At 39.8% G+C, this 27735-nt stretch overlaps 1 protein-coding gene across 1 annotated transcript; it reads right to left on the minus strand.

The window, feature by feature from the left end:
• Window positions 1–1959: 1959 nt before the first annotated feature.
• LOC135477819 (uncharacterized) lies at window positions 1960–27455 on the minus strand. Its single transcript, XM_064758024.1, has 9 exons — window positions 27367–27455; window positions 21696–21811; window positions 19414–19540; window positions 11248–13369; window positions 9666–9821; window positions 6718–7209; window positions 5777–5988; window positions 5111–5189; window positions 1960–4316 (listed from the first exon to the last, which is right to left on the minus strand). The coding sequence occupies exons 1-9, from the start codon at window positions 27379–27381 to the stop codon at window positions 3871–3873; spliced, it is 3765 nt and encodes a 1254-aa protein (XP_064614094.1). The 5' UTR covers window positions 27382–27455; the 3' UTR covers window positions 1960–3870.
• Between the last annotated feature and the right edge of the window lie 280 nt (window positions 27456–27735).

The following is a 27735-nucleotide window of genomic DNA, read 5'->3' on the forward strand; positions in this document are numbered from 1 at the left end:
GTGACTGCCTGACCTGTGATTTAGATACTTTGCCAAACAGACAATGTACATACCAACAGACTTCTTTTCAGAATAACGCAACAGTTAACTTGTTTATTGATTTATTTGACTGGTGTTTTACCCCGCTCTTAAGAATATTTCACTTATACGACGGCGCCCAGCATTATGGTGGGAGGCAACCGGGCAGACCATCCACACGTTGCTGCAAGGCCTTCCCATTTATGGCCGGAGACGAACTATATTCAGCTTAACAGATAGTTATTAACAATTATGTTATTATCAGCACACATGGAATACATATCAAAAACCTGTGTTGTAAAATGTTTTGTCTATGTTGTGCTTAATATTGAGTTCAAGTAAGAGCCATATCTGGAGTAAATTGACTAAATCAAACATATTTCTCAAGAACTTCCAAAACTTCCTAACAAAGCTGGTAGATGGCACAATGTTTAAGTGTTACCAGCGTCCAAGCTATGTGTTTAGAGAATTGTTAGGGGCGTGTAGTTTCTTAAGATGTAAGCATTTACATAAACAACTGGAACAAACTCCTTCACAAGACAGTGTTTTCTAACAGTTACGTGTGACCATTTGTCAATTATCGCACTGTTCTGGTTGCTCTGGTCTTACTGTCTTTGTTGTATATGTCTTTGTAATTTATTTATTTATTTATTTATTTGATTGTTCATGACCGCTATACATAGACTGTGTGATTGTGGCTTCTCTCGGATTTTCCGCCCACCATAATGTTGGCAACAGTCGTCTAGGGGAAATATTCTTGAATTCGGCGAAAAGCTCAAATCAAATAAATAAATAAATAGATCAACGTCATACAAAAACCTTTTTGCTTCAAACCACCATATTTATATTTGGGTATTGTAAAATATCCACCCTAGGAACACGTTACTCAACCCGAACGCGTCTTGGCGAAAGTGTTGTGATATGAAATGCACTTAATTTAAGAGTGAAGATGGCTTGATTGTCAGTTTACCCATAACCTGTTGTCAAGGGAGCCCACAATCTAGCTTCTGAACATTCACGCATCTAGGAGAATGCTTCCAGAAGGATGAGAGACACAAGGCGGTCAAACCCCCTTGGCTTTACCGGGTTTTCATAAGAAAATTATTTCCTAAAACATACTTAAAATGAAAGAGATTTTTTCAATGTTTCGAAAATTGTCGCTTCCACGATAATGCAGTTTGAGATGAATAGTTTTTTTTTTACCAAAACCAAAGCTTGCATCAATCACTAGATAGAAGCTTGTGCGTCGTATTAAACGGCGAATGCAGAAGTTTCTCCATTAGTTACTTTAAGTGCGTGGTACTTTTGTCAGGAATGATACAGCCATTGCCACGAATGACGCATGATAAATACTCAGGAAGTTTTTTTTGACTTATACGATCATGGTGAGAGAGAAACTAAAGCAGCCGGTGTAAACGATTGACCTTTGGCAAGTTGTGATTTACAGATATACACACCATATTGGTTATGTTGTCAACGAATGTTAAAACTAGGCATGCAACTCAACTCAGCTTGATCGTTGCCTCGGATCGTAAGCTCACGTTTCGGCGAGAAAAAAAAAACTCAAACTCAAGCGAGTCGTTATGTGTATGGCGGTTTAGTCCAAAGCCACATGGCCTTCAGCTGTACTTGGAACATTTTTTATCACAAGTTATGCCAGTTGATTTATTTATTTATTTGATTGGTGTTTTACGCCGTACTCAAGAATATTTCACTTGTACGACGGCGCCCATCGTTATGGTGGGAAGAAACCTGGCGGAGACCGGGGGAAACCTACGACCGTGCGCATTTTGGTGACAGACCTTCCCACTTGCGGCAGGAGAGGAAACCAGCATGAGCTGGACTTATTACATAGTATTTTATTCTCTTACAACTACCAGCTTTTTAGTGCCAATCAAACTTTGATGATAAGGTTTAGACAAACACAGAAAAGGCAGCCAATCATTTTCAGTCGTTGTATTTAGATTTATTACATTTATTAAACTCAAATATATTCCTTGAAAATTACAAAGCAAAATGCCTTTGACATGCACAAAAAAATACACATAGATAATTTCAGTCCAGAAAAGTACCTAGAAGTATGCAACTTCCCTATAGGTAGTCTCCACGGCACAGTATACATATTACGTCATCTGTAGAATCTCGCGCCACCTGGTAGAGAAATATGCCAACCTCTTGGGTGGGAATTGTGAACTGAATCATGGGAAATCTAAATGTAAACCGCTGCTAAAAGAACTGGCCACACCTCGAAACCGAAACTCCCTGTTTGAAAACTACGATTTCGATAATCATGGTTTGTATGCAGTTATAATAAACCCATTGACTATTTTTATATTTCCAAGCAACTCTAAAACAATTTCTATCAAAGATATTATTGTTGTAATTTTTTGAAGTCTATTTCAGTATAACCGCGTTTGAATCCCACCAGGCATCAGCCGTTTCTCAAACGTTAGCTGCACAATAGAGAGAAAAAATACATGGCTGCGCAGATGCGTCACATAATGTGTGAAGAGATGGAAGAGTAGTGTAAAGTGCCGTGGAGACTAGCTACAGGGAAGTTGTATACTTCTAGGTAATGGACTTCTAATAACATGTATAACAGTGGGAGAACATCCTCCCCACCGCCAGTCCGTACCCACCCTGAATCTGAGACACACAGCCCACAAACACTGCCTGCGTACAAAACGGACATGACAAAAGTGATTCAAATGAACGTGTAGTCATGTGCCTCGTTACAGCGCAAACATGTATGTAGATATATGACAACAATATTGGTTTCTGGAAGTAACTACGATCGTACATACAATACAGTGTAACAGATGTGAACACACTGACCAGTTTTTGTGTGTTTTAGCCAGATGTACAGAACACAATATTTATTTACATATTTGATCGATGTTTTACGTCGAACTCAAGAACATTTCACTTATACGACAGCGTCCAACATTATGGTGTGAGGAAACCGGCGCCAGCCCATTGATAAGTCAAAACCATCCGCAGGTTGATGCCAGACCTTCCCACGAAGGTTTGGACTTGCACTCACAGCGACCGCATTGATGAGAGGCTTCTGAGTTCTTGTCCCACGCTGGCACGTAAACCACCTCGGCCACGGAGGCCCCTACCACTGTTTACAACCTATCGTTCATTAAACTGAAGTTTATTAATCAAAACAGTATTTATCTCGTGTTATAGTGTACTAAGGGCTTAATTTACTCATCATATATAATGAGATGAACATAAATATAGAAATAAGTGTTGGTTGATGGAAACACCTTGTCCAATCCAACATTCTCTACATATCAGGGCTGTTGTTAATGCGAAAGCAGGTGCTGTCTTTCTGATAGAAGGATTTCCCCACTTATAACATACTGGCCGCTATCGTATAAATACAAAAAATGTTTCAATCAATAATGAGTTGTTGTTTTTTTTTTTATCAGCAAATGAACAGGTAATATTTTAGCTTTCAAAACCCAATATCAAGTCTCCGCCCTTGCGGTTACATTGTATTAACATAAAACCGTGCTATAACATTGCTTCAAAACGTTGCAATATGTGTATGCTACACGATCAATCCACGAGTGCCGACAAACGCCAGGGTGGTGTACAACGTTGATGCTCGTAAGGCGCTTGCACTATTCACTCCTTCTCCATCCTATTATCTCTCTTGAATCGCAGTTTAGTCTGTGTGGCTGCAATTTGTATCATTGGTAGCTTGTTCCCGGTTTCACCTACCGAGACGGAGATAAAGAAACAATAAAGTATTACCATAAAACGATACCATGTACACAATACGATCAAAAACGGAACCGCACAAATATCACTGCTACGGGAAGTCGGGAATTCGTCCAGCTATTATAACTTCGCCCGAGTCGATTCCGTTACCCAGATCTGCTGCCCGGCTTCCATCGCCATGTTAGCGAGAAAGTTCACGGCGACTTTGACACGGTAAGTGGTCATACCTAGCACCTGTATGGTGAAAGAGAACCCGTAAAGAACCCCGCAGATCAGACCGTAAGCGTTCACCTTCGTGTAGCCTGCCGAAGTATACCAGTAGAGCACGCTGAGGCAGCAGAGCCACAAACCATTCGCTGACAGGATGCCTATGACCGCATTCAAACGAAGCTTGCGCAGTCCTAATGTCATGTTCTCGAGACTCAGCCCCAGATTCACGTCTAGGCCGAGGATTTTTTCCCTGACCTCGGACCAGAAACGAAACTCGATCTGTTGTTCGTAATTTCCGTCCGCCATTGACGGAAAAACGCTGTGCACATGCTCAGTCTCACCAGTCTTTTTGGCACCTGTCAAATGAAGAAATGACGCGTTTTGAGTAATTCTAGACCTGTGAGCACTATATTACAACAATATTTCTTACCTAATTATCCTTAAGCCAACGTGCATGGGGGCGTGTAATTTGCTACTATTTTTGCGTGGACAGATGGAACGGTAAGTGAAGGTAAGTTAATAAGAAACCTTTATTTCACCGGTTACGTGTGAACATTTGCCAACTATCAGACTGCTTTCGTTGCTTTAGTTTTACTCTCTTGCTGCAGTTTTTTTTATATTTTGAATGAATCCAAAGCGACAGGTGTACTCTGTAGTTAAGGTATTTCAGTTTCGTTACGACAGTAAGGTATTTTGTTGCAAAAAAATCTCACCAGTTACATGTACCTGAACATTGTTTTACCCAAAGCCGAATAGGACCCAATGGAAGATGGACTCTAAAAAGTGACCCTTTTTGCAACAAGAGATCAGAGAGAACCCGATAGAGGACGCCGGAAAGGATCCCTCAGTGTAGTTTTTGTTTTGTAAGTTTGGATATATCTAAATCTAGCCGTCGACACAGACATTCGTATATCAGCCGTCAACCAAATTGGACGTTCAAGGTCAATAGTCGCAAGGCCAAAGTTCTGCAGTCTGCAGATGAAGCTATTTGATTATAGACTGCCAATCCCAGGCAAACTAGAAAATTTCTGGTTGACCCACTTTAGGTTTTGTGATTCTAGAAAGGCACCACATCACTATCCACAGTTGTGCATACAAGACAAGAAAATGAGATATTTAGGGTCATCGGATAATAAACACGACCGCTTACCAGTTTTCTTGGCTTTCTTCTTTTTCTTCAGTTTTCGTCGAATAGGAAAACAGGATATTTTCGGAATTTTCGCCTTTTGCTGTGAAGATATATTTACTGAGTGATAATATCGTAGAACTAGACCTCTCATTGATGTTTGTTCAAAACTAGGTTAGGCTGCTTGTCCAAGTAGTACATATATGCTGAAATGTTTTATGCTTAAATCATCTTGAAGCATGCATGGGCTAGCGTGTTCAGTATGTATCAGTGAAATACAGAAACTATATGCGTATTATCCTTTAAAAACAGAAGGGTTTTTACCTTATGGTATACTCAAGTAATAAGTGTACAGAGCCATTCCTATTAATTCCGTATATATCACTTGCAAAAAGTAGTTGTTTTAATATTGCGACGTGGTTCATATATTTGGACATCGAAGTATTTGTAAGGAAACGAGGGTGAGGGGTGGGGAGGGGTGGGGAGTAGGGTGGTAGTTTTCTCCGCATACTATCTCCGGTTTCTTCTGTCCGTAAACTCTTGTGTGGGACATAATCTTGGGTGCGGCGTGAAAATACCAAATAATTAAACAAACATTTAAAGTAGCTAAATGGCTGAATAAATAAAGATAAAAAGATAGAAGATCAACAAATAAAGCAGGTCACAAACAAACAGTGGTGTTAAGCTTACATTTTCCCGTGTTCCCCAGCTCTGGTCCACGATATTACTGATGGCGTACATCGGAAGAAGGATGTGCATGGCCGGGAAGAAGAGCATGTAGTAAAGCCCATGGGTTAGAATCCAAGTCTCCCGGGGGTGAAGTAAAGCGGCGTAGATCAAACTGGCCATCAACATGATCAGGATGTAATGTTCTTGAAACTGCACTGTGCCCTCGGCGATATCTGTAAAAGAAAGACAACACTTGTGTGGTGATTTAATTCATTTAGGCGCCATAAAGTACTAAACTTGCTTGTAAATTAACGTATCCACACTTGCTCAAATCGTTACAATAGTTATTTCAGCGGGATTTTCTTACTTTATCAGTCCTTCAGTTTGAAAGGTCAAATATGGAAACTACCTTAAACGAAGGTCAACATGGAAAACATGTAAACTGTGAATCATTATTATTATTTCTTGGTAACAATTTTCGAGATTTAAATGTAATATATAAATTGTATTTACAGGAAACCTGACAACTTTAACAGTACCATCGGAAACTTCATGAATCTCTGTGATGGCAGATATTGAACAAAAGTATTCATCGAAATACTTTTCTCTGTGAAATAGTATATATTTTCTACATTGTATTACGTTATCTTACATTACTTTCTCCCGCCGTACGTGGGAGGTCTGACAGCCACCTACGGATGGTCGTGGGTTTCCCCCGGGCTCTGCCAGGTTTCCACCTACCATAATGCTGACCGCCGTCGAATAAGTGAAATATTCCTGAGTACAGCTTAAAACACCAATCAAATAAATGAATAAGTAAATAAATACATTACTTTCTCAGATGCAGTATCTCTAGAACAGGCCCGAAAATTTGCATGTATTACAACGCATAAAACAAGATTATTGAATAAGGAGACGTGACACCGAGTCGTCTTGGAATTTTGCACGCTTGTTTTACATACCTTTCATTATGTCTTTAATTATGAAAATCCCTCCGCCAATGACAACGATGACGATATTGACAGCAAGCAGAACCAAAAGAACCATAGTGGTGTATGTCTGTAGTTTTGTGTAACTCGATACACATATCAGAGTGTACAGGACAAGGCACAGTCCGTACACTGGAGTAGTAAACATGAATGGAATGGACAAAACCATATCTAGTCCAGCTGTTAACATAACTATCGTGGATGCGGGCGACAAAAGAACCACGATGAACATCTGGAGCATGTAGAGTATATACATCAAAGAGAAGCAAGGGTTCCTTTGCGACAAACTCCGAAGGTTCTTGGACACTAGGATCGTGTTCGCCATGTCCGAAAGAATCCACCGACGCCGTTGTTTGAGGAACTCATCAAATTTGTCCGGACAGTGAGTCGTGTTAAGACTTGTGGCTTCGTACTTCAACCTCCAGCCCTGCATCATCATCAACGTACACATCCATCTATCCTCCCCTGCAAAGCATACGGTGAAAGGATACACGAAACGCTTGGTTTTTATCTCAAAGCACACCGAATAACGTATATATATAGTCGCATAACATATAAAGTTACAAATACGTTGATAAGCTTTTTTCTTGCTTCGTAAAATAGCTTTAAACTACAGTTTTCTTAATGTCCTATCGGTCAGGCCGGAAAAGTAAGGAGCCTGCTGGGGTGACGTCAGCGGCGACAATTGTTAAAACAACTTGGTTGGTAAGAGAGCCGAAATGGATTGGGAGTGTTGTTGGGTGGTGTGTGAGTTGGGAGGGGATGGGGAGATAAACAGGTCCGCGTTCCCAAGCATGTTAATCCATGACGCCATTTCCTGATTTTTTCTAACATTAAAATACAGAGGTTTTTTTAAGAAATAGAAAGTATGCATCAAAGATGAAAAAAGTGTTCTCATTTATGTGCCTTTATATCTATGCTTTGATTGTTGTATTTATCTCTTTGGTATTTAAAACAGTGCTCAAGAATAATTCATACGGGTTACAGAAGAGAAGATAAGAAGAACACAACATTGATGATGTATAATTGGCGTAAGGCCGAAACCGAACCAGTGAGTGATGCAGCTGAAGCTCAGAGAGGTCTGCCTCCAAACCAGTACTGCACCATCTACACCAGAACGAGTCAGTGTTGCAGTTGAACCAGTAAGACATGCAACCGTCCCAGTAAGAGCTACAGACAATCCAATGAGCTGCCACCGCACGAGTGAGAGCTATTGCCAAGCGAGTGAGCGCTGCAGCCAAAATCATGACGGCTGCAGCCGAACTACTGTGGCTGCAGACAAACCAGTGAAAGTTGCAACCAAGCCAATGAGAGCTACAACCAAACCAACTGCACGTCGTGAGAACTACACCCGAACCAGTGATACCTACTGTCGAACCAGTGAGAACTGAATCAGTGAGATGTTAAACACAGGGCGGCATGGTCAAGTGCCCATGGTGTGATGTTTTAAACCTAAATGTAGCTATTAAATTTTTTCGCACGGGAGTTTGTATTCTCCGTTGACAGCGCCTGGGGTCTATCTTATACAGGTTGATGCGTCCCACCATTCCCTTTGATCTCGGTCCGGAGATATTTTCACACACAAATCTTAATTTTTTCCTACACCTATTTTATGCCGTTTCCATGGAAGAAAAATGATGCCGCGAAGAGGAAAATGCATTAAAATTATTTGAAGAAAAATGATACACATGAGTAAGAAATGTATTGCGAGAGCGATGCATTAAACCGATAATGTATTTCCTTTAGTCAATTGCCTGTATTCAGCTGTCTGTACAATCAGACATACTCGCTTCGAACATTACCTTTAGTGAGTGACACGTAACACCACAAGCCTTACACGTATGATATGTTGTACGTTTGCATTATGTCAAGGAAAATGCAGTGAAAATACTTTTTCTAATTAAACATTGGTAAACTCCATAGGTCTGGTTTCGGCGAAAAGAAGTCCTCGTTTCAGGTGACGTCATAATTATTCAAAAACAAGTGGCATGCTGGGAATTGGGCGAGGAGAGTAATTTGTTTCATTTGCTGCAGTTAGAACTCCACACAGTAAATCGGCCTACAATACATTCTCAGCAAATAGACTACAGTTTTAACAGGATTCCCTATCGTCCAACTCTAACGTCATACTGCCGTGAAATCATATATTACAAGAGATAAAATAAAATTCGTTTATGCAGGCTATCTTATACGTGAGAGGCATGTGAAATATGGCCGTATCAGAAACAGGATTTAGAATAAAGTCGATAGCACTTTAGGTAACTGGTGTCGGCCTTTGTCAAAACATATTAAACACCGCCTTATATCCAGTATCCCACAGCTTTTTGACTAATTATGACGTCACTCGAGGTAATGAGTTCCTTTCGTCGAAATCGAACTTATGCAGTTTAAAATATGAATTAGAGAGTTTTCTTATTTTGTTTAAGATTTAAGAATACGGACTTCCAACACATATATGTGTAGAGCTTGTGTTGTAGAAAGGTAATTTTGTTAGCCAGTATGACTGATTTTACAGACAGCTGAATATAGGCGAGTGGTTAAAAAGAAATAAACTATAAATAAACTACTGTTAACTACTGTTTCCATAACAATTGTTTCGATTGCGCATGACACATCCAGGAAGTATGGTGTGAAGAGGTAAAATAATTACATTCATTTAATTTCCTATCAAAATATTAATATGATATATATTAATATTATGTTATATGTATTAACTCGGGGCATTCACGTGACCATGGACCTGAGTACAAAACGACATGTACTTGCGAATTTGGACTTATCTTTCTTAAAAATTAAAATCAGGTAAAATACAGATATTTGCGGAGGCAGCCTTTTGGTTCTGTCTACTGAGGCTTATATTAATGCATACTTGTCTTTGTCATTGACCAACAATGAAAAACTCTACCTGAACATACTCTTACCTGTGTCTTTGATAAACACATCAAAGGGTATATCGGTGGGTTTTTCATACTCCACGAGGGCGTCTTCAAGGGCAGAGGCACGATAAAGACTGAAGCAACCAGGGCAGCACATAACGGAACCAATAACATTCTGAGCGCTCTTTATCATCCAGAAATCTGACGAGAAAAAGTAATAAAATAAAAAATCAAATAAAATGAAAAAAAATAAACAGAAAAATCTGTTGCAGGAACAAATGGCCATACCGTCTTTAGTATTGATTTTTCAAGTACTGTCCATACAGCTTCGTGAGTTAAGTTTGGAAAAACCTTTCCTTATATCAGATTGTTTTCTGTCTATATGTCAGTTGCAAAGAAGAAAGTTAGGGGAGAAATTGGATTACGTCTTATAAAAGTAGTTCTAAAGCGCTTGAGTGTTGGTAAACATTTGCAAAAACACACACGGGGAGACTGAAGTTAGCAGCGTGTTAGTCATTAGTTATTAGTTATTCGAAAAACTAATAACTAACTCAGCAGCGGGTTAGTTATTTGAATAACTAATAACTAACAAGCAGCGGATTAGTGATTCGACCTAACCAATAACTCAGCCAGCACTAGGTTAGTTATTTAAATAACTAATAACTACCCAGCAGGGGGTTAGTTATTTGAAATCAGTCATTTCAATACCTAATAACTAACACAGCATCGGGTTATTCTTTGAAATTAGTTATTTGAATAACTAACACAGCCACGAGCTATTTATTCGCGCTAGCAGTGGGTTAGTAATTCGAATAACCAGTAACTAACCAGCAGTGTGTTAGTAAATGGAATAATGAATAACTACCACAGGAGCGGGCTAGTTATTTGAAATCAGTTATTTGAATAACTAATAGCAAACACAGCATTGGGTGTAGTTATTCAAAATCAGTTACTCGAATAACTAATGACTAACTAGGCAGTGGGTTAGTCATTTGAACTAGCAGGGGGTTAGTTATTGAATAACAAATAACTAACTTAGCAGCGGGTTAACTAATAGTTATTAGTTATTTAAATAACTGATTTTGAATAACTACACAGCTGCTGGGTTAGATATTGTTTATTCCAATAACTAACCCAATGCTGTGTTAGTTATTAGTTATTCAAACAACTTACCCGCAGCTGTGTTAGTTATTTGCTATTCAAATAACTGGTTTCGAATAACTAACTCGCTGCTGGTTAGTTATTAGTTATTCAAATAAGTAACCCAGTGCTGGATTAGTTGTTGGTTAATCGAATAACTAATCCGCTGCTGGTTAGTTATTAGTTATTCAAGTAACTAACCAGCAGCTGAGTTAGTTATTAGTTATTCGAATAACTAACCCGCTGCTGAGTTAGTTATTAGTTATTCGAATAAATAATAACTAATAACTAACCCGCTGCTAACTTCAGTAGCCATTAGGTGAGCTGCAGTAAATAGTTTTGAGTCTTCAAATCAAATGATAAACACGTTCATTTAAAGTTGAATCTTAGTTTTCAGGGTAATTCACACGAACAGTAGTATATCATGCAATCATTGTGTGCATGAAAATCCCCATTTCATTGAAATAACTAAACTACCGACCTTTACCTTTTGCATATTCAAACATTTGAAACCACACAATGGGGCCATTTTTCTTTCCGACTGGACACGTTCTTCCGCAAGCTCCTCCAAGACGCTTATCTTCGTTACATGTCTTCAAAAGAGACAACAGACTCGTGTCCTTGAACTCCATGTCTGCATCAGTTGCCAGGATGTAAGTCTGATTATCGATGACGTCATCTTCCGGTACGTCATACCTCTGGTCATCGATGGATGTCCCGGACACGGTGAAAATGTTTGGGATGACGTCCACTTGCGATGGGGTGCGTGGGATGCTCGGGGCTTTCTCTGAAGAAGCTGCAGACATGTCTTCGATGATAACAGATACAGGAGTATTACAAGGTGTACTGGCGTCTGGAAGATCTCCAATTTTCATGATAATGCCGCAGTCATCAGAAACTTTGGAGTCTCCTATGCTTTCCGAGGACATTGACTCACGACATCCCCCGTCCACTCTACGACAGACGTCTTCATTTTCTTTAGGGTTATCTCCCTTGGTTGTGAGATCGTTTTCTTTTCCGTCAGTGGAATCACGCGCTTCTTTCGGTCGGAGAGCTTTGTTCTTGTTCGACGTGTCAGACGACAAAGAAGATTGTTCGTCGCCCATTTCAATGCCTTGATCGATACTTGTGGCGGAACCTCTCCTACCTTGGCTTGCTAAATCTTTCATCGCTTCATCTTCGGTATTTTCTAGTCTAGAGGTACTGCTGATGGCGTCCAGGCTTGCCATCGAGCCACTCAGTCTCAGTCTAATCTCATCAATGCAGATCGTGTCCAGCGTACTGGCGCTGGCGTTCTTTCTGATTTTGTAAAAATCCGTGTGGGCACCCAGCTCGGTAATGTCCCACCTTTCCGAGTTTTTTTTCACGCGGTAATTCAAGATGTACTTCATGTACATGACTTGACTCCAGCGCTTTTTCGGTTTGAACTTGCTCGAATCTTTCAGATGGACGAAAAACGGCATATTTCCGGGAAGCACCCATTGTAGTTGGAGCCCATACGGCGTTTCAAACGTGACACAATCAAGCTTGTGAACTTCGAGCTTGCACTCGAGCAGAGACAGCAACTGCAGTGCGAACTCAGTGAGCTTTCTTTTCTTAGCACCATTGTCCAGGAAAAGATGGGACTCGAGGTAAACACTGTTGAGACGCTTTGACAGAGCGAGTCTCTGCAAACTGCGAAGGAGGCGTTCCATTTCGTAGTCGGCTTCTCGGTACATCGTTGTGCAGACGAACACACGACTGGTTTTGGAGTCAGGGGTTGAAATGTCGCTCACGTTGTCGTGATTTGGTCTATGAATGCCATCGTGTTTGTAACTCAGCATATTGTGCTGGTCGACGAAGATATTATTCCACGTGGAGCTGATATACATTTCATGCCTCGGCTTCATGTAAATTCTCGAGGATTTCTGGAGCTTTACTCCGAAAAGTATGAACGGAATCATCCATCCCAAACCTGCCAATATGAACGTGACGTAAGTCAAAGTGGTGAAACTGCACGTCTGACCCGTCACGTGGGGAAACACGTGGAAAACGCACATGTAAATGCAAGCACCAGAGGTGAGTGGGGTTGCGAGCATCGCTGACACAGTGACGCCAGCGAATGCAACATTAGCATATGTAGACAGGTGGGAAACACAATGACTTCCCAGACTGCAAAGAGATGTGATGAGTACTGGGTAAAGCAAAATTTCATCGTTTACGAACGAAAAACCTTCCTTGAGTCCGTAGACTGCTGTGGTGAATGTCACGCCGTTGTAGTTCAGGAGCACTATCAAAATTGTCGCGAAATAAATGGCTGCGATTTTGAAGATGGAGTACACTAAGCTTCCTTGGTTTCTGCCGTTGAACTTCCCAGTGGATGAACTAAAAGTGAAGATCTGGACGCAAGGACACCACACAAAAGACAAGGTGAGTACGGATACGGCTAGACACACGACTGTTGAAGTTTTGATCACAGTGTAGGACGCCAAGAGACAGGATATAGCTATCACAAAGAGTAAGCTTAGCGATGATAGGAAGATCATGAGGAAGCGTTTCCGACTCGATGATGTCTCCGGCGATGTGGTATCCACTGCGATTGGCGGAGAAACAGGAACGTTTAGACTTTTCTGCAAACGCAAACAAAAAATAACGATTGTTCGCTTACTTTATGTTTTGATTGTCTGAAATTTCATTATTTATTTATTTGGTTGCTTGATGTTTTACGCTGTAAAATGAAGAATATTTCACTAATATGACGGCGGCCAGCATTATGGTGGGAGGAAACCAGTCAGGGCCCAAATGAAACCCACGACCATCCGCAGATTGCTAACAGACCTTCACACTTTTTGGGAGGTTCCTGGTTCACTGCGACGCGCTGGCACGCTAACATACCCGACCATAAAAAAACCCGAACATAAAGTCAGCCAATAAAGCTGAATTCATTTAGTAGTATTCGAGAAATGTTGTAACCTATTTTAAAAATTCTACACCGCTCATCAACAAAACAAATAGCAAACAATCCTCAGTACCTAGCCACTCATTTGGTGACGCCATGTTGCCATGTTATACCTATCTAGAGTGACTTCACAAAACGTAGGAACTTTCCCATACTATCCAAAAAATAATGCAAAGTCACAATATTTTTTTTTCAAGCAATGACTCTCCCGAGGCGATGTTCTTGTCAGCTCACCTTGACAAGGTACCGCAGTAACCTGGTTAACATATACGCATTGTGACACGGGCAGCCGTTCTCAGTTCCCTGCTCATAAATGTTTGGTACAAAATGCATCAGCTTAACACTTAAACTAACAGCAAAATCCAATTTATTGCATCGATATCTGCCTATCCACTACAAAAAACCACACTGACAATTGAGAGCTGATAGTTTTTTTGATTTAACAGGCAAGTATCACGTGAAGCGTTCAGCGCTAGTCATTGGTCAGGTTCATAAGGGCTTCTACAACATGGCTACTCGCAGTGAATTGTCCCTTAATGCCATATGCCCAATGCTGAACTTCATCTTCTAGGCTTTCAAAACTTATAGAATATTTTGACATACTTTTCTGTGATAACTGTGTCCTATATCATTTTTCTATGTGTATATAGTGGCAGACTTTATGTTTCCTTTAAATCACCGTGAGGATAAACGAATTCTTCATTTCTCTACACGTAGTCATTAGGGTTAACTTGTATATTATCAGTATTGCTGATAATAAGGCATCTAAGTAATAGTTTCTGTGAAAATATAAGATTTTACACGGTTGCAGTTTCCTTTATTGCTCAGTCATCAAAACGATTATATATCAGACTTTCCTTGCTGTCACTGAATGTGGGGCCTGTAATGGTCTTACTTTCGTTGAGGATCATTTGTTTTAAACCAATATGGTGTATATGACCTGGTTTCACGAAACTTCTTAAGTTCCGTAAATTGCTTAAGTCTGTAGTGTTTTGCTGAAGTCTTACATGGAGTGTATCTCAGAAAAGAAAATTAGGCCTAACACTACATGAGTATATTAGTATTACGTTGCTAAGGGGAAAATCATAAGTGTCATGAAACCGGGCCTAGATATTTTCGTTATATCAGGGAAAGCTGGTCAGTACAACGCCAAAGACCTGTGGTTTATATTACCCTGAATAGACCAGTTTCCTCCTAAACACATGAAACTGACCGACATGGCATTAGCGAAAAGTATTGTGTTCAAGAATAATGACATAAAAACAAGCAAATTTGTGTCAGACTCGTACCTTTTCGGTTCGTTTCCACGAGCGTAGTGTACACGGAAGAGACATGACTGCCCCCAGAACAGGCACAAGGACGTAGGAGGGGCAAGGACGGACCCACCTCAAAGGCAAAACACTGTCAGACCAGCGGCTTCTAGAATAGCAATGAGGATACCCTGTGGAAGGCAAAATATGTTCATTGTGGATATTCTACCTAATACAGATCGACACTCGTACATAAAGCACATTACATATCGTAACTGGCCAATAATTATTTATTTATAGTCTGTTTCATTTAACTTATCTCCTATGCTTAACTATCTCTAAAATCGCTCATGATCATTACCAAAATTTCCCCTTTTTAGGTGCACGTAATACCACAAGCTATACATACATATGCTAGACGTGCACACTATATTACCAAGAAAATGCATTTATACCCTTTTTCAATCCATGTTAAATTCCTTAAGCTTATTTTTCAGGCGAACATTTCATTGCATCGAGTGACGTCATAATTATTAAGAAAACAAATGGCATGCTGGACAGTGGGCGGAATCCAGTATGATTTGACGGATGTATGCATGTATGTATGTATGTATGTATGCTTGGGGTTTAACATCGTAATTTTTCAGTCATACGACGACGAGGTGTCATTAGGTGCGTGTACATATATTTTGTCTCCTTTTGGACAGGGCGAGTCCATGCTTCTAAAGTTCTGCCATCACTGAAATATCAAACACCTGGTCAGACGCCATGTTTGAAATTGTTATCAAGGTTTGGTATAATGTACTATAAATAAGTGAAACTTATTTTATCTGTAGTAGCCATATGATCTCACGAAAGAACGGCTTCAGGGCTCAATGTTACGAAACTGTGTTATAACAGAAAATGAAGTTTATCCTCTGGAAGAATGGTGTTACGGCGTGAAGTTATATATCATGCCACTTCTCTATAAACAATTATAATGTGTATTCGCAGGGAGAGTAGGGTTACGACGTGGAGTTATGTAGCATGCCACTTCTCTATAAACAATTATAATGTGTATTCGCAGGGAGAGTAGGGTTACGGCGTGAAGTTATGTAGCATGCCACTTCTCTACAAACAATTATAATGTCTATTCGCAGGAAGAGTAGGGTTACGACGTGGAGTTATGTATCATGCAACTTCTCTACAAACAATTATAATGTCTATTCGCAGGGAGAGTAGGGTTACGACGTGGAGTTATGTAGCATGCCACTTCTCTATAAACAATTATAATGTCTATTCGCAGGGAGAGTAGGGTTACGACGTGGAGTTATGTATCATGCAACTTCTCTATAAACAATTATAATATCTATTCGCAGGGAGAGTAGGGTTACGACGTGGAGTTATGTATCATGCAACTTCTCTATAAACAATTATAATATCTATTCGCAGGGAGAGTAGGGTTACGACGTGGAGTTATGTAGCATGCCACTTCTCTATAAACAATTATAATGTCTATTCGCAGGGAGAGTAGGGTTACAACGTGGAGTTATGTAGCATGCCACTTCTCTACAAACAATTATAATGTCTATTCGCAGGGAGAGTAGGGTTACGACGTGGAGTTATGTAGCATGCCACTTCTCTATAAACAATTATAATGTCTATTCGCAGGGAGAGTAGGGTTACGGCGTTTGTTTTAATCGCTTGTGAGGCTGCTATGGTCAAACACATCACTGTCTATTATACAGCATGCCACTTCCCTTTAAATAATTATAACGTCTCTCGAGGCAATGAAGTCTTGTTCCCGAAAACAGACTTATGGAGTTATATGAAATAAAAACAGTATTCTAACTGCATTTTCTGGGCAATAATATGGATGTCCAACATAGGAATACGTGGAGTTTGTGATGTTATGTGTCACTAAAGAAAGTTTGGTTGGATGTGTTAGGATGAGTGTGTTTAGAAATAGCTGTCTACCGAATGATGATTGGCTGACTTCAGTATTTCTTATTTTTGTTTGCTGTATTATTGTTTGCATTATTTGTTTTTGTATTGTCATTTCAGTCTGTAACATATGTCAAGCGCCTAGCAATTGTGATGAGAAGGTGCTTTAATCGCCTGCTCAGGAAAGGTACTCAAACTGACAGATAAATAAACACATGATTAATTCCGTTTAACATCCATTAAGTTTGTATCTGACACTTTCGGTGTTTAGTTTTCGTACTATTCCTGGTTCTTTGTTTGCCAAGCACATTTTACATACTGTAGCAGATGTCCTCGTCGTAAGAGGTAATCTAGTTACCATGACAAACCAGAAAATGGACACATATAAAGCGCGACACATAGTTACCTCTGTATATGTAACCAAGAATTATATTAATATATTTACTTATTTTATTGGTGTTTTATTTCAGGAATATTTTACTTATGCGACCACAAAATTCACATGCCAGACAAATGGACGAAGTTTTAGCCCGCTTACGAATAAGGACGGACAGACAGGCGGGCAGACAGACAGACAAACAGACAGACAAACAGACAGACAGAAGTATAACAACTCTTGCCGATCGCGGTAATCGCCAATCAAATAAGTAAATAACCTTAGATATTTTCCCTGTTTAACTTCTACGTGTATTTGAGAAACATGTGTACAAGTGTAACACTTCTACACGTATTTGAAGAAAACAACAAGGTGCTGATCCAGGCGATGAGTAACCGATATTTGTGAGTTGGCCGAACGTCGAATAAGTTGTCCGAAGGTCGGGAAGTACGTGGGTGAGATGCACAGGAGCATTATCTGACACGAGCCCCGGATGTTGCGTTAAGCAATGTGGTGAACGGGTTCAGGTCACAACGACCGGAATGTCACCAGACGGATTATTGCGCTAGCCTGTTGTCTGCTATCTAGCTGACGTTTCCCCGGCCTAATTCCTAGTTCACTTTTTAAAAAAAGCTCTATGTTGTTTGTGCTGAGCCAACAACAACAATGCCTTGTTTCCCTTTGTGTTTTGTTTCTCAAAGAGGCGGTTGACGGGATAAGCCGAAAAGGAGACGACGAGTGAATGAGAGTGTTGAACGCCATGTTTGGCTCTACCGAGGATTACCGAATATTTTTAAAAGCACTTGGATTATGGCGAAGGCTAGCCTCCATCACTTTTGACGATGCTTTCAGAACAGCAGCTTTCGCCTTTGTAAAGTACAAAGTCGACATATGAATCTCAACCTGCCAGCCCCATTAATTTGTCGGGAAACATTTGTGTTTTATAAAAAATACAACTTTTACCTTTCACTTGATGACAAATTTTCAATTATTTAAAAAAACAGCCAGATAACAGGATTTACAAGTTGACGTATCGCTTTCTCCTGTGAGACAACAATCGCTACTATGCACAAGTTCTTCCTGTGTCGGTTTTAATGCCGTTTTGGTCTCAAACCGCTCAGTTTGAGCAAGGGACCCATAAATAATCATTCTCCTCGCTCGCCTTACTTCACTGCTTACACTAAGCAACCTTGACCTTTAGGGGCTATGTCGCGTACCTACATGTGAGCTTGCTCAGGTCTAGCCTCATCACTGGTGTCCTCGCGTCGATCTGTTTAATCAACATTTATCAATAAACTTGTTTCACTGTCGGTTAGAATCATCTTTTGTGCAAGTGTATAAAGAATAAATGGAACCACATCACTTCCTACCTCATCGCCGTGATCTCAGTGAAGTCGGTGTTGTTCAAGATTTCTGTACAAAATTTGCTAGTGGTGGAAATGATGAAAAGCGAACATTAGAGAGTGGTATAGTAAATGATTTATGTATGTATGTGATTTCTGTTTGTATTTTACGCCGTACTCGAAAGTATTTGACTTATACGACTTCGGCCAGCATTATGGGAGGGATCCGGGCAGAGCCCGGGGGAAACCCACGATCATCCGCAGGTTGCTGGAAGAACTTCCCACATACGGCCGGAGAGGAAGCCAGCATGACTTGACTCACATTAACCGCATTGGTGAAAGGTTCCTCGGTCATTGCGCCGTGCTGGCGTGCTAACGCCCTCGGGCATGGAGGCCCCTGTGATAAATGATGACAGAGGTGTAAAGTTTTAGCCTCCAGTTGTAGCGTTATTGTTTTAGGAAAGTTAACAGATTTGAAAACTACATTCTAGTTTATATTAGAAACTGTATGTCAGAAGATGTGTTCATGTTTAAAACCCCATGACGTAAAATACAATTAATTGAATGCCAATAATGAACATAAAAAATTACCGCTTACAGTCTTATATTAAAAGATCGTTAAATGTTTTGACAGAGTTTAATTTTAAATGTGGATTATGAAAACTAAAAACAAACCTTCTTGTTTTGCTGCAATGAGCAAACTTGCCTTACTTCTGTCATTGTCGCATGAGCTGGCATGTATGCACATTAACAATTTAATATTCGGCTAACACATCTGGGTCAGCGGACCAAAGATGTATTGGTCTTCTGCCGCATGACTTACCGCAAACACAGCAGCAATGCTCGGCCATTTCTGCAGTTCGCCTCTGACCAAGAAGGAAGTATTCCATAAAAGAACGAGAAAGCCGAACACTTCTGGTACCAACAACAACACCATGACAGCGGTGTACCTAAAACATAAAAATCCATCCAGTTTGGCACTAAATTCCCAACTGGTCAAAGCCAAAAGCAATATTTCATATTTTATTCAGTTTTACATGGGTAGTGTAACTATGAATAACGAAAGAATCACTTTGGTTCAATTTTCCGTCTCCTTTGTTTGCCATCATAAGGAAACCAAAATAAAGTGCCGAAATAACTCGTCAAAATGAGCCTTTCGTTTTTACTACTCATGTCTAACACTACTTATGTATTATGTTAACTATTCAGTTGACTATGTGGTTTATTCAGTATTTTGTATCTTGTATGAAAATTATATGTATCTTTTATGTATATTGTATGTATCTTTTATGTATCTTGTATGTATATCATATGTGTCTGGTATGTATCTTGTGTGTATCTTATATGTAACCATTGCTCTTTTTGCCGCGATTAGCGAAATATTCATTACGACGACATCTAAATGAACCGTAACTCAGGAGTAATGGTTGAAGGACTTACTTTGTGTGTCACATCGTTTGTTGTCTAAGCACTTAAAAATTTATTTATTTCAATTATTTAACTGGTGTTTTATGCCACACTCAAGAAAAGACCGCAGCCAGCATTATAATGAGAGGAAACCGGGCAGAGCCCTGCTGAAACCCACGACCAACCACAGGTGGCTGGCAGACCTTCCACGTACAGCCTTAGAGGTTTGGGTCATTGCCTAAGCACTAACAAGCTACTTGTACTCCCGCTACTATATACATTATCTATGGTCAGTGGGTACATATCGTTATGTGGAAATGGAGCAGAAAAAAGACAATTCCTCCAGTGATAAGACACACCGTAGAAAAAGCTGGCTTTCATAAAATAGAGAAAAATCGTAGTAGCCACTGACCTCCCCTGTTTTTGCTTAGAGTAGATCATATATTTTTTATCAACCATCGACACAAAGCGATTATTTTTTGCTACCTCTTGGAGATAGAAAGCGACTTAATGGTGAACGGCAGCAAAAATGTCCTCTGCAGACCTATTACTTTTTCAGACTGCTAAAGTGTCTTATTGAAATTATTCAGGCAATAGGTATTTTTAATAGAAATATGTACAATTTTCCAATGTAAAATTTTACGGAAACTCCCATTGTCTCAAATGTGGTAGCTTCTTTGGTGTTGCAATTCATGCTTTTTTCAAATCAATCATCAATATACACGTATATATACTCTGATACATTTCGACTTCAGATTAAATGCCTTTTGAATCCAAGCGCTCTAATGCCAGTCGTCAGGCAAATGGGCCTTCCAGGTAAATAGTTATAAGGATAATTCCTATTATCCTGCATCAGACAAAATACATCGCTTTTCATTGGATAACAACGGTCACGTGAGGTACAGATACATTCTCGAATCCTGCAGACGTCAAATGTGTCTGCTGAGCAGGTTTGTCGGATTGTGAATACAATGGTCACATCGCTGAATCGATTCACCTATACATCGGTTTTCTGCACTGAATTGATGGGTCTTTGCAGGATAAATTCGTTAGATGGTTACTCAGTGATGTCTACAGGATTGAGGATTATTGATCTCATATATTTTCATATCGTATCATGGAATTGATGGGTCTTTGCAGGATAAATTCGTTAAATGGTTACCAAGTGATGTCTACAGGATTGAGGATTATTGACCTTCTATATTTGCATATCCTATCATGGAATTGATGGGTCTTTGCAGGATAAATTCGACCTCATATATTTTCATATCCTATCATGGAATTGATGGGTCTTTGCAGGATAAATTCGTCAGATGGTTACTCAGTGATAGCTACAGGATTGAGGATTATTGACCTCATATATTTGCATATCCTATCATAGAATTGATGGGTCTTTGCAGGATAAATTCGTCAGATGGTTACTCAGTGATAGCTAGAGGACTGAGGATTATTGACCTCATATATTTGCATATCCTATCATGGAATAGCCGTCTAACTAGTAAAATCCCATTCAACATGAATCTCTAAAGAGTAAAGAAAGTTATTAAGTACGACGTATATACTGTCCCTACCTCGGGTTAAGCGGAATTACACAGTAACTGTAAAAGTTAAGAAACTTAGAGTGAAGGCGTTTGATGGAATAACCTTGTCACTCTAAATCGCTTTAACTACCAACAGGTTAGAATCGAGGTGACTTACCACTGCTCATCGTGGACGTCTTGGTAGCCCTTGAGACTCAGTAGATAAACCAGGGACACTTTGCTGGTCACTAGTAGCGCCGTGTTGATCAAGCCCGTGAAACATCCCAGCAGTATCTGCGACACAAAGCGATTAATTTATTAATTCATGTAGTCATTTTATTCTTTTTCGGTGCCTTAGCAAAGCGGAGTACCCGGAATAAACCACCAACAATACACAGATTCCTGGCAAACCCTTTTCACTTAAAACCGCATCCGAAACAGCGAAAGTTCGAATCCGCCTTATCCATGGTTGCAGCGAACGAAGGCTTTAACCTGCGAGGCCCATAAATATAACTCTTCAATGTGTACATTTAATAGATTAATAAGCTCCCATTAATTAATATAAAAACGCTGAAATGCGATTTTGATGCCTTTTTATTGATAGCTGGGACTACGATTATGAACAATTCCTCAACCTAACGTTGAATTAGAGAATTACGATGGATGTTCGACCTTTGAATAAAAAGTCAGTATTCGTTTTGTGGAATAGCCTTTGAAGCGCTAGAGCTTTTTACAGAAGGCAATAGGTTTTTGATATCGGCTACAAAAAGTGAAGTCAAGACACCCGTTGAAGTCAATTCTAAAGATACTATATTGAGAAAAGCAGACAGCTTTCTTATATTCGAGTTAACCTGCGGATGGTGGTGGGTTTCCCCCGGGCCCTGCCCGGTTTTCTCCCAAAATAATGCTGGCCGCCGTCGGGTAAGTGAAATATTCTTGAGTACGGCGTAAAACCTATGTTTACACGTAGGCTTATAACATTTCTGTACCAAGAATTACATCATATGTTTACCTGTGTTTACACTATCTTTGTACCAAAATGGTATTTTATATTTACCTAGCTCTACATATGTGTATTATACGCTTCTGTTACTCTGTATGTATCCCTGTTATCAGACCTGTATGTGGGCTCCTGGCCTGTTGGCTCTGAATATTAATAAACCATAAACCATAAACACCAATCAAACAAATAAATAAATATATTCGAGTTCAAGAAATGTTACATGTAATTTCACCAAAATGCGAGCAATATAGTATTTTCAGTTGCTCCTTTTCTTATTTACTGGTGCTCCTTATCTCATTCCTCTAGACAGCTCCCGTTGTGGAAGACCGATGAGGCTGCGGTGTATCACTTCGCGCACGTGTTGACCTCTCCTCTTAATGGGGCGGTAATCCGTGCTAAGACATGTTGTTGTTATCCAGAGCAAAAGACGTTGAACGTAAGGTCGGCTTTGACCGGTAGTTTAAGCTCTCTTCAGAAAGTAACATCTCTACGAGAGATTAGGACTTTTACGAATTCGAGCATGGAGCTAAGCATAGAAATCTTCAGTTAAATATAAAGACGCTGTGTAGCCCCATTAGGACTATTGTCGCTGCACGCTCACATACGATTCAAGTCCCGCGAACATGTCTTTGGACGCGTCGACGCCTTCTCCATTTTACACTCTGACATTATACGGGATTAGAGTGGTTGGTCTGCTTTTAAGCCGCGCAACCGTAATACAGATCTACTACTACATCCAGTACAACATTCGGTCTTCAGAATATGGTCTTCTAATATTATAAAATACTATGTACAGCATAGAGAGTAAAACCAGATCAGCGATGACAATGTGGTAAGTAGCAAATGGTTACGCATAACCGGTGAATTACCTCTACACTATACAGGGTAAAACCAGAACGGCGACGAGAGCGTGATAGTTGGGCAAATGGACACAAGTAACCGATAAAATACGGCCTCCTGTCAGTTAACCTGAACTAGACTTTTAACTGTTGATGTAAATGCTTCAATGACAGCAGTTTACACGCCCTTGATACCTATTTATTTAGAGATAACAAACATTGAATAAACGCCCTGGGTGGTTATAACGATTAGCCAGATTCATTTTTATAACAACATCCCATTTTTTCATACTGGAATATCCAGTGTTGATTGAGGGCCAACTCAGCAGTACTAGGCATTTAAATCAGCGAAATTCTACGAGAGAAAATTCCGTGAAATGAACCGATGAATAGCTGAATACGCGCAAACGGAAAATCTCGTCACACTGTAGCCATGCAGAAGTTTGGAAATTTCACAATTTTGTTTCACTTTGAGTCAAATATTTGTAGTGTAACACAATGCAATATAATACGCGTGCGCTATGATGCTGGCTGCTCATGACTGCGCTTAAAAATGAGACGACCAAACCCCAAGTCAGTTGTCACGTGCTCCACCGGAAGTCTGCTGTTTACCAGTCTCAGTATCGCGTCTAAATGATGGGAAAGAATGCTACGCCATGACATCGGTGTTTATCTAGTGTCCGGAGATTCTAACTCTATTCCCCGGTAAACTGTGGACAATAAAGGCTCATCCCACGATTAACACCTATTGCCAAACCTCCAACGTTTAAACAAACATGACATCAAATGAACAATTGTGTATCTGGCGCATGTGTTTCATTGGATTTCAGAGCGGACCTTTTTCAATGCGGTAATTAAAAGTACTTTTGGCAAATTTCTCTCCCGTATACGTTTTGAGCTGGCGATCTAAATTTGTCCACAACGCCTAGTTGACTTTTCCATGCATGTTAATCAGAGGGAAAACACACACGCGAAGAATTCCAAACAATATTGATCAAATTTCCTGAGGTAATACGGATTATTTACTTGTTTTCATTTACTTTTCTTGTGTAATCCAATTTTGTAATTTTCTTTTTCAATTGAATTAACAACCTTATTCAATATATGGCACAATGCTAACATTGTAATGCAAACCTGTTTCTGGACAGAGTTATGAATCTGACACGGAGAACGGTTTTATTAATCGCCATCCAAACCGTTTACCGTGCTATTATGCAAGTTGTCAAGTAATCGAAAAATGTATCTCAGTTGCGCTTTGACTTGTAACTGTCCAAAAACCCAACATGGTGATCTAATTACAGAAAGACGAGAACGATTTATTTATTTATTTATTTATTTATTTATTTCACTGGTGTTTTACGCCGTACTCAAGAATATTTCACTTATACCACGGCGGCCAGCATTATGGTGGGAGGAAACCGGGCAGAGCGAGAATGTAAGCATTAGAAATAAATATTATCATGCATTAACAAAACTTAAATGGAAATTAGGTAGAAAATCTTCAGTTAGCACTGGAAATAAACACATTTCATTTATCAATGCACATCAGTGGAACAATTTGAATAATCCTAACTCAGACATTTTTGAGGTGGTCGTGAAATGCGTCCAATGCCTTGTAGTGTAAACAAGCTGGCTTTGTGAATTAACCTGTGTCAACACGCACCTGACAAGGTGTGCTTCCCTTTGTTTTGCCGACAGCCTCCCCTAGCTCACCTCACAACCCTGTAATTGGGTACAGGTGAAATTTCAACATGGCCTGGGGAATGATATGAGTGGTAAAAACCCGATATATACATGTAGGTGTGGATATGTTGTGTGGAGCGTCCAAATAGGGTATTGTATAACACCACACCCAGGCGCCAGCTGTACTAAAATCATGGTACACAGCTCAGGCTGCTAATTTATCATGCTATATATATATATATATATATATATATATATATATATATATATATATATAAATGCAAGGCAGGCTGCTAATCAATGACGCACAGGACAGATCAAATCGTTCACTGCGTCTGGTATGAAATGTTACTGCGCTACACAGGCTGCTAAAGGCATACTACAATATGGAGGGTACAAAATCATACAGAAATACACAAGCTACTCAATCATAGAGTACCACATAGGCTACAGGGGCCACTGAGTGGGTTATTTAGTTACTGTGCACTACAAAATCATAGTGCTCAGGACAGGATACTAAAGCATACTTTGACGCTATAGGCTACTAAATTACAGTGCTTTTCACTAGCTACTAAGTCAAACTGTCCAGTGCGCTACGCCACAGCAAAAATTATTACAGGTAAACATCTAACCATGCATAAACAATACCGGAGCAACGGAGACTACTAAATCAAAACGTTCAACACAGGCTTCTGAATTATAGTGTATCACATGCACGCAGGCTACCACATTGTACTGTACCACGGCTACTGCATTATAGCGTATCACATGTACACATCCTATTGAATTTTAGTGTACCATATGTGCACAGGGTATTGCATTATATCGTACCATATGTACACAAGCTATTGAATTATATTGCATCACACGTGCACAGGCTACTGCATTATAGTGTACCACATCCATACAGACCACTGCATTATAGTGTACTACATGCACACAACCTATTGAAATAATGTGTACTACATGTACACATTTTATTGAACTTTAGTGTACCACATGTACACAGGGCATTGCATTATATTGCACCACATGTGCACAAGGTATTGCATTATATTGTATCACATGTGCACTAAATACCAAATATACTAGACAAGCTACTGAAACGTAAAGAACTGCACGGTGAAAATCTTTATAGATGTATATCATAATGCCTGCATGAGCCTAAATAACTGGAAGTTATTTAGTGCAATTTGGATGCGAAATAAAAGTGAAATTCTTACTCTAAGAATTTTATACCAGGTACATTGTAACGCAAACGGGTTTGTGCGCTGGCTTGTGCGATGCTATGACGCCAAATAGGAATGGGATTTTATCTTACAGAATCAAGTACCTGATCTCACTCGGTGTGATTATTCGGGATTTAGAGTGATTCGTAATTTTTTTTCCGTAAAAGGCGTTGTCTCGGTTATGGTTCCACAAGGCAACGCCATTTACAAGAAAAGTTATGAATAACTCATTTACACAGTTTTGTGAAAGAGGGCTTTGCTATCCGTTACATCATTAAATTCACACATACCCTGATGACTCCATTCAATGCTTCTTTGCCATCGCCTGGCGCTACGGGAAGTCTATGTGACTATGTGCAATTCACTAGATGGACACAAAAATAACCTGCTTCTGATGCTGAAGGCACGGACGTACACGATGAAAGCCGTGCCAAATTGTCCAGTGTACCTCACTTACTCACAGGCTCGTATGTTTCTTATATTCCATGTAAAGAATGTGACCGGTCAAATACAATATTTTGGGTAGAGGTGTCAAACATACGCCGACCACAAAACTTGTACATAAACAGTGTGGTGATTAACATAAACTAAATCAAAGGTGGTCCAGTCATGTTTTACTTTAAGCATGTTGTCTAAGCGCGAGCGGTATGCGAGGAAACGACAACAAACACAGGGAAACTATGCCATACGTACATCTCGCTGCGTCTAAGAACAATGTACATGTTAGTATATAAAAGTAAATGTACCAACAATCCATATATTCTACATGATCTCTGGGAACGAAATGAACTTCTGGTCCTAGATATTCAGTTAGCAGTGTTTTGGGCGGGTCTTTTTGATTCACAGCTTGGACTGCTTAGACTAATTACAGCAGATTTAAAAGCATGATACGATATCAGTATCAATGTCTATATTTATTTATTTATTTGATTGGATGTTTTTATTTATTATTTATTTATTTATTTATTTGAATGCTGTTTAACGTTATTTCTTTTACAGTGGGTGGAAGAAACGGGAGAATGAAACAATATGCAGTTCTACCAATTATCACTGAATAAGAAAGCTGGAATATACGCATGCTCTTTGTCGACTTACCTTAAACAGCTTCATTTTGAGTTCTGTTTTAGTAAAAGAAATTCCAAAAAAGTCCACTGCTCAGTCTATGTGAATCATCGTCGTTTGTGTGAAACTTGTGCTTCTTTCTTTGGTACAGAAGGGAAGTTCCATGTTGAAGGCTGCGAGGAAGCGAGTATCTCCTTTCGCGGACTGAGCCGGACTTCTGTCTGCCAGACAACCTAGAGCCGGGTCTTTATTTATACGGCTTAGGAACTTCTCTGCTATAACATTACCCACAACACAGCAGCCAAGGAGGCGTTTATTTGATGTTCCCGCTCATTGTTTATTTGTGACGTCACCAGTCAACATAGTCACCAATCAAGGAGCAGATATCATGGCGTGACATCA

This window comes from Liolophura sinensis, chromosome 11 (genome assembly GCF_032854445.1).
Source record: "Liolophura sinensis isolate JHLJ2023 chromosome 11, CUHK_Ljap_v2, whole genome shotgun sequence".
Lineage (NCBI taxonomy): Eukaryota > Metazoa > Mollusca > Polyplacophora > Chitonida > Chitonidae > Liolophura > Liolophura sinensis.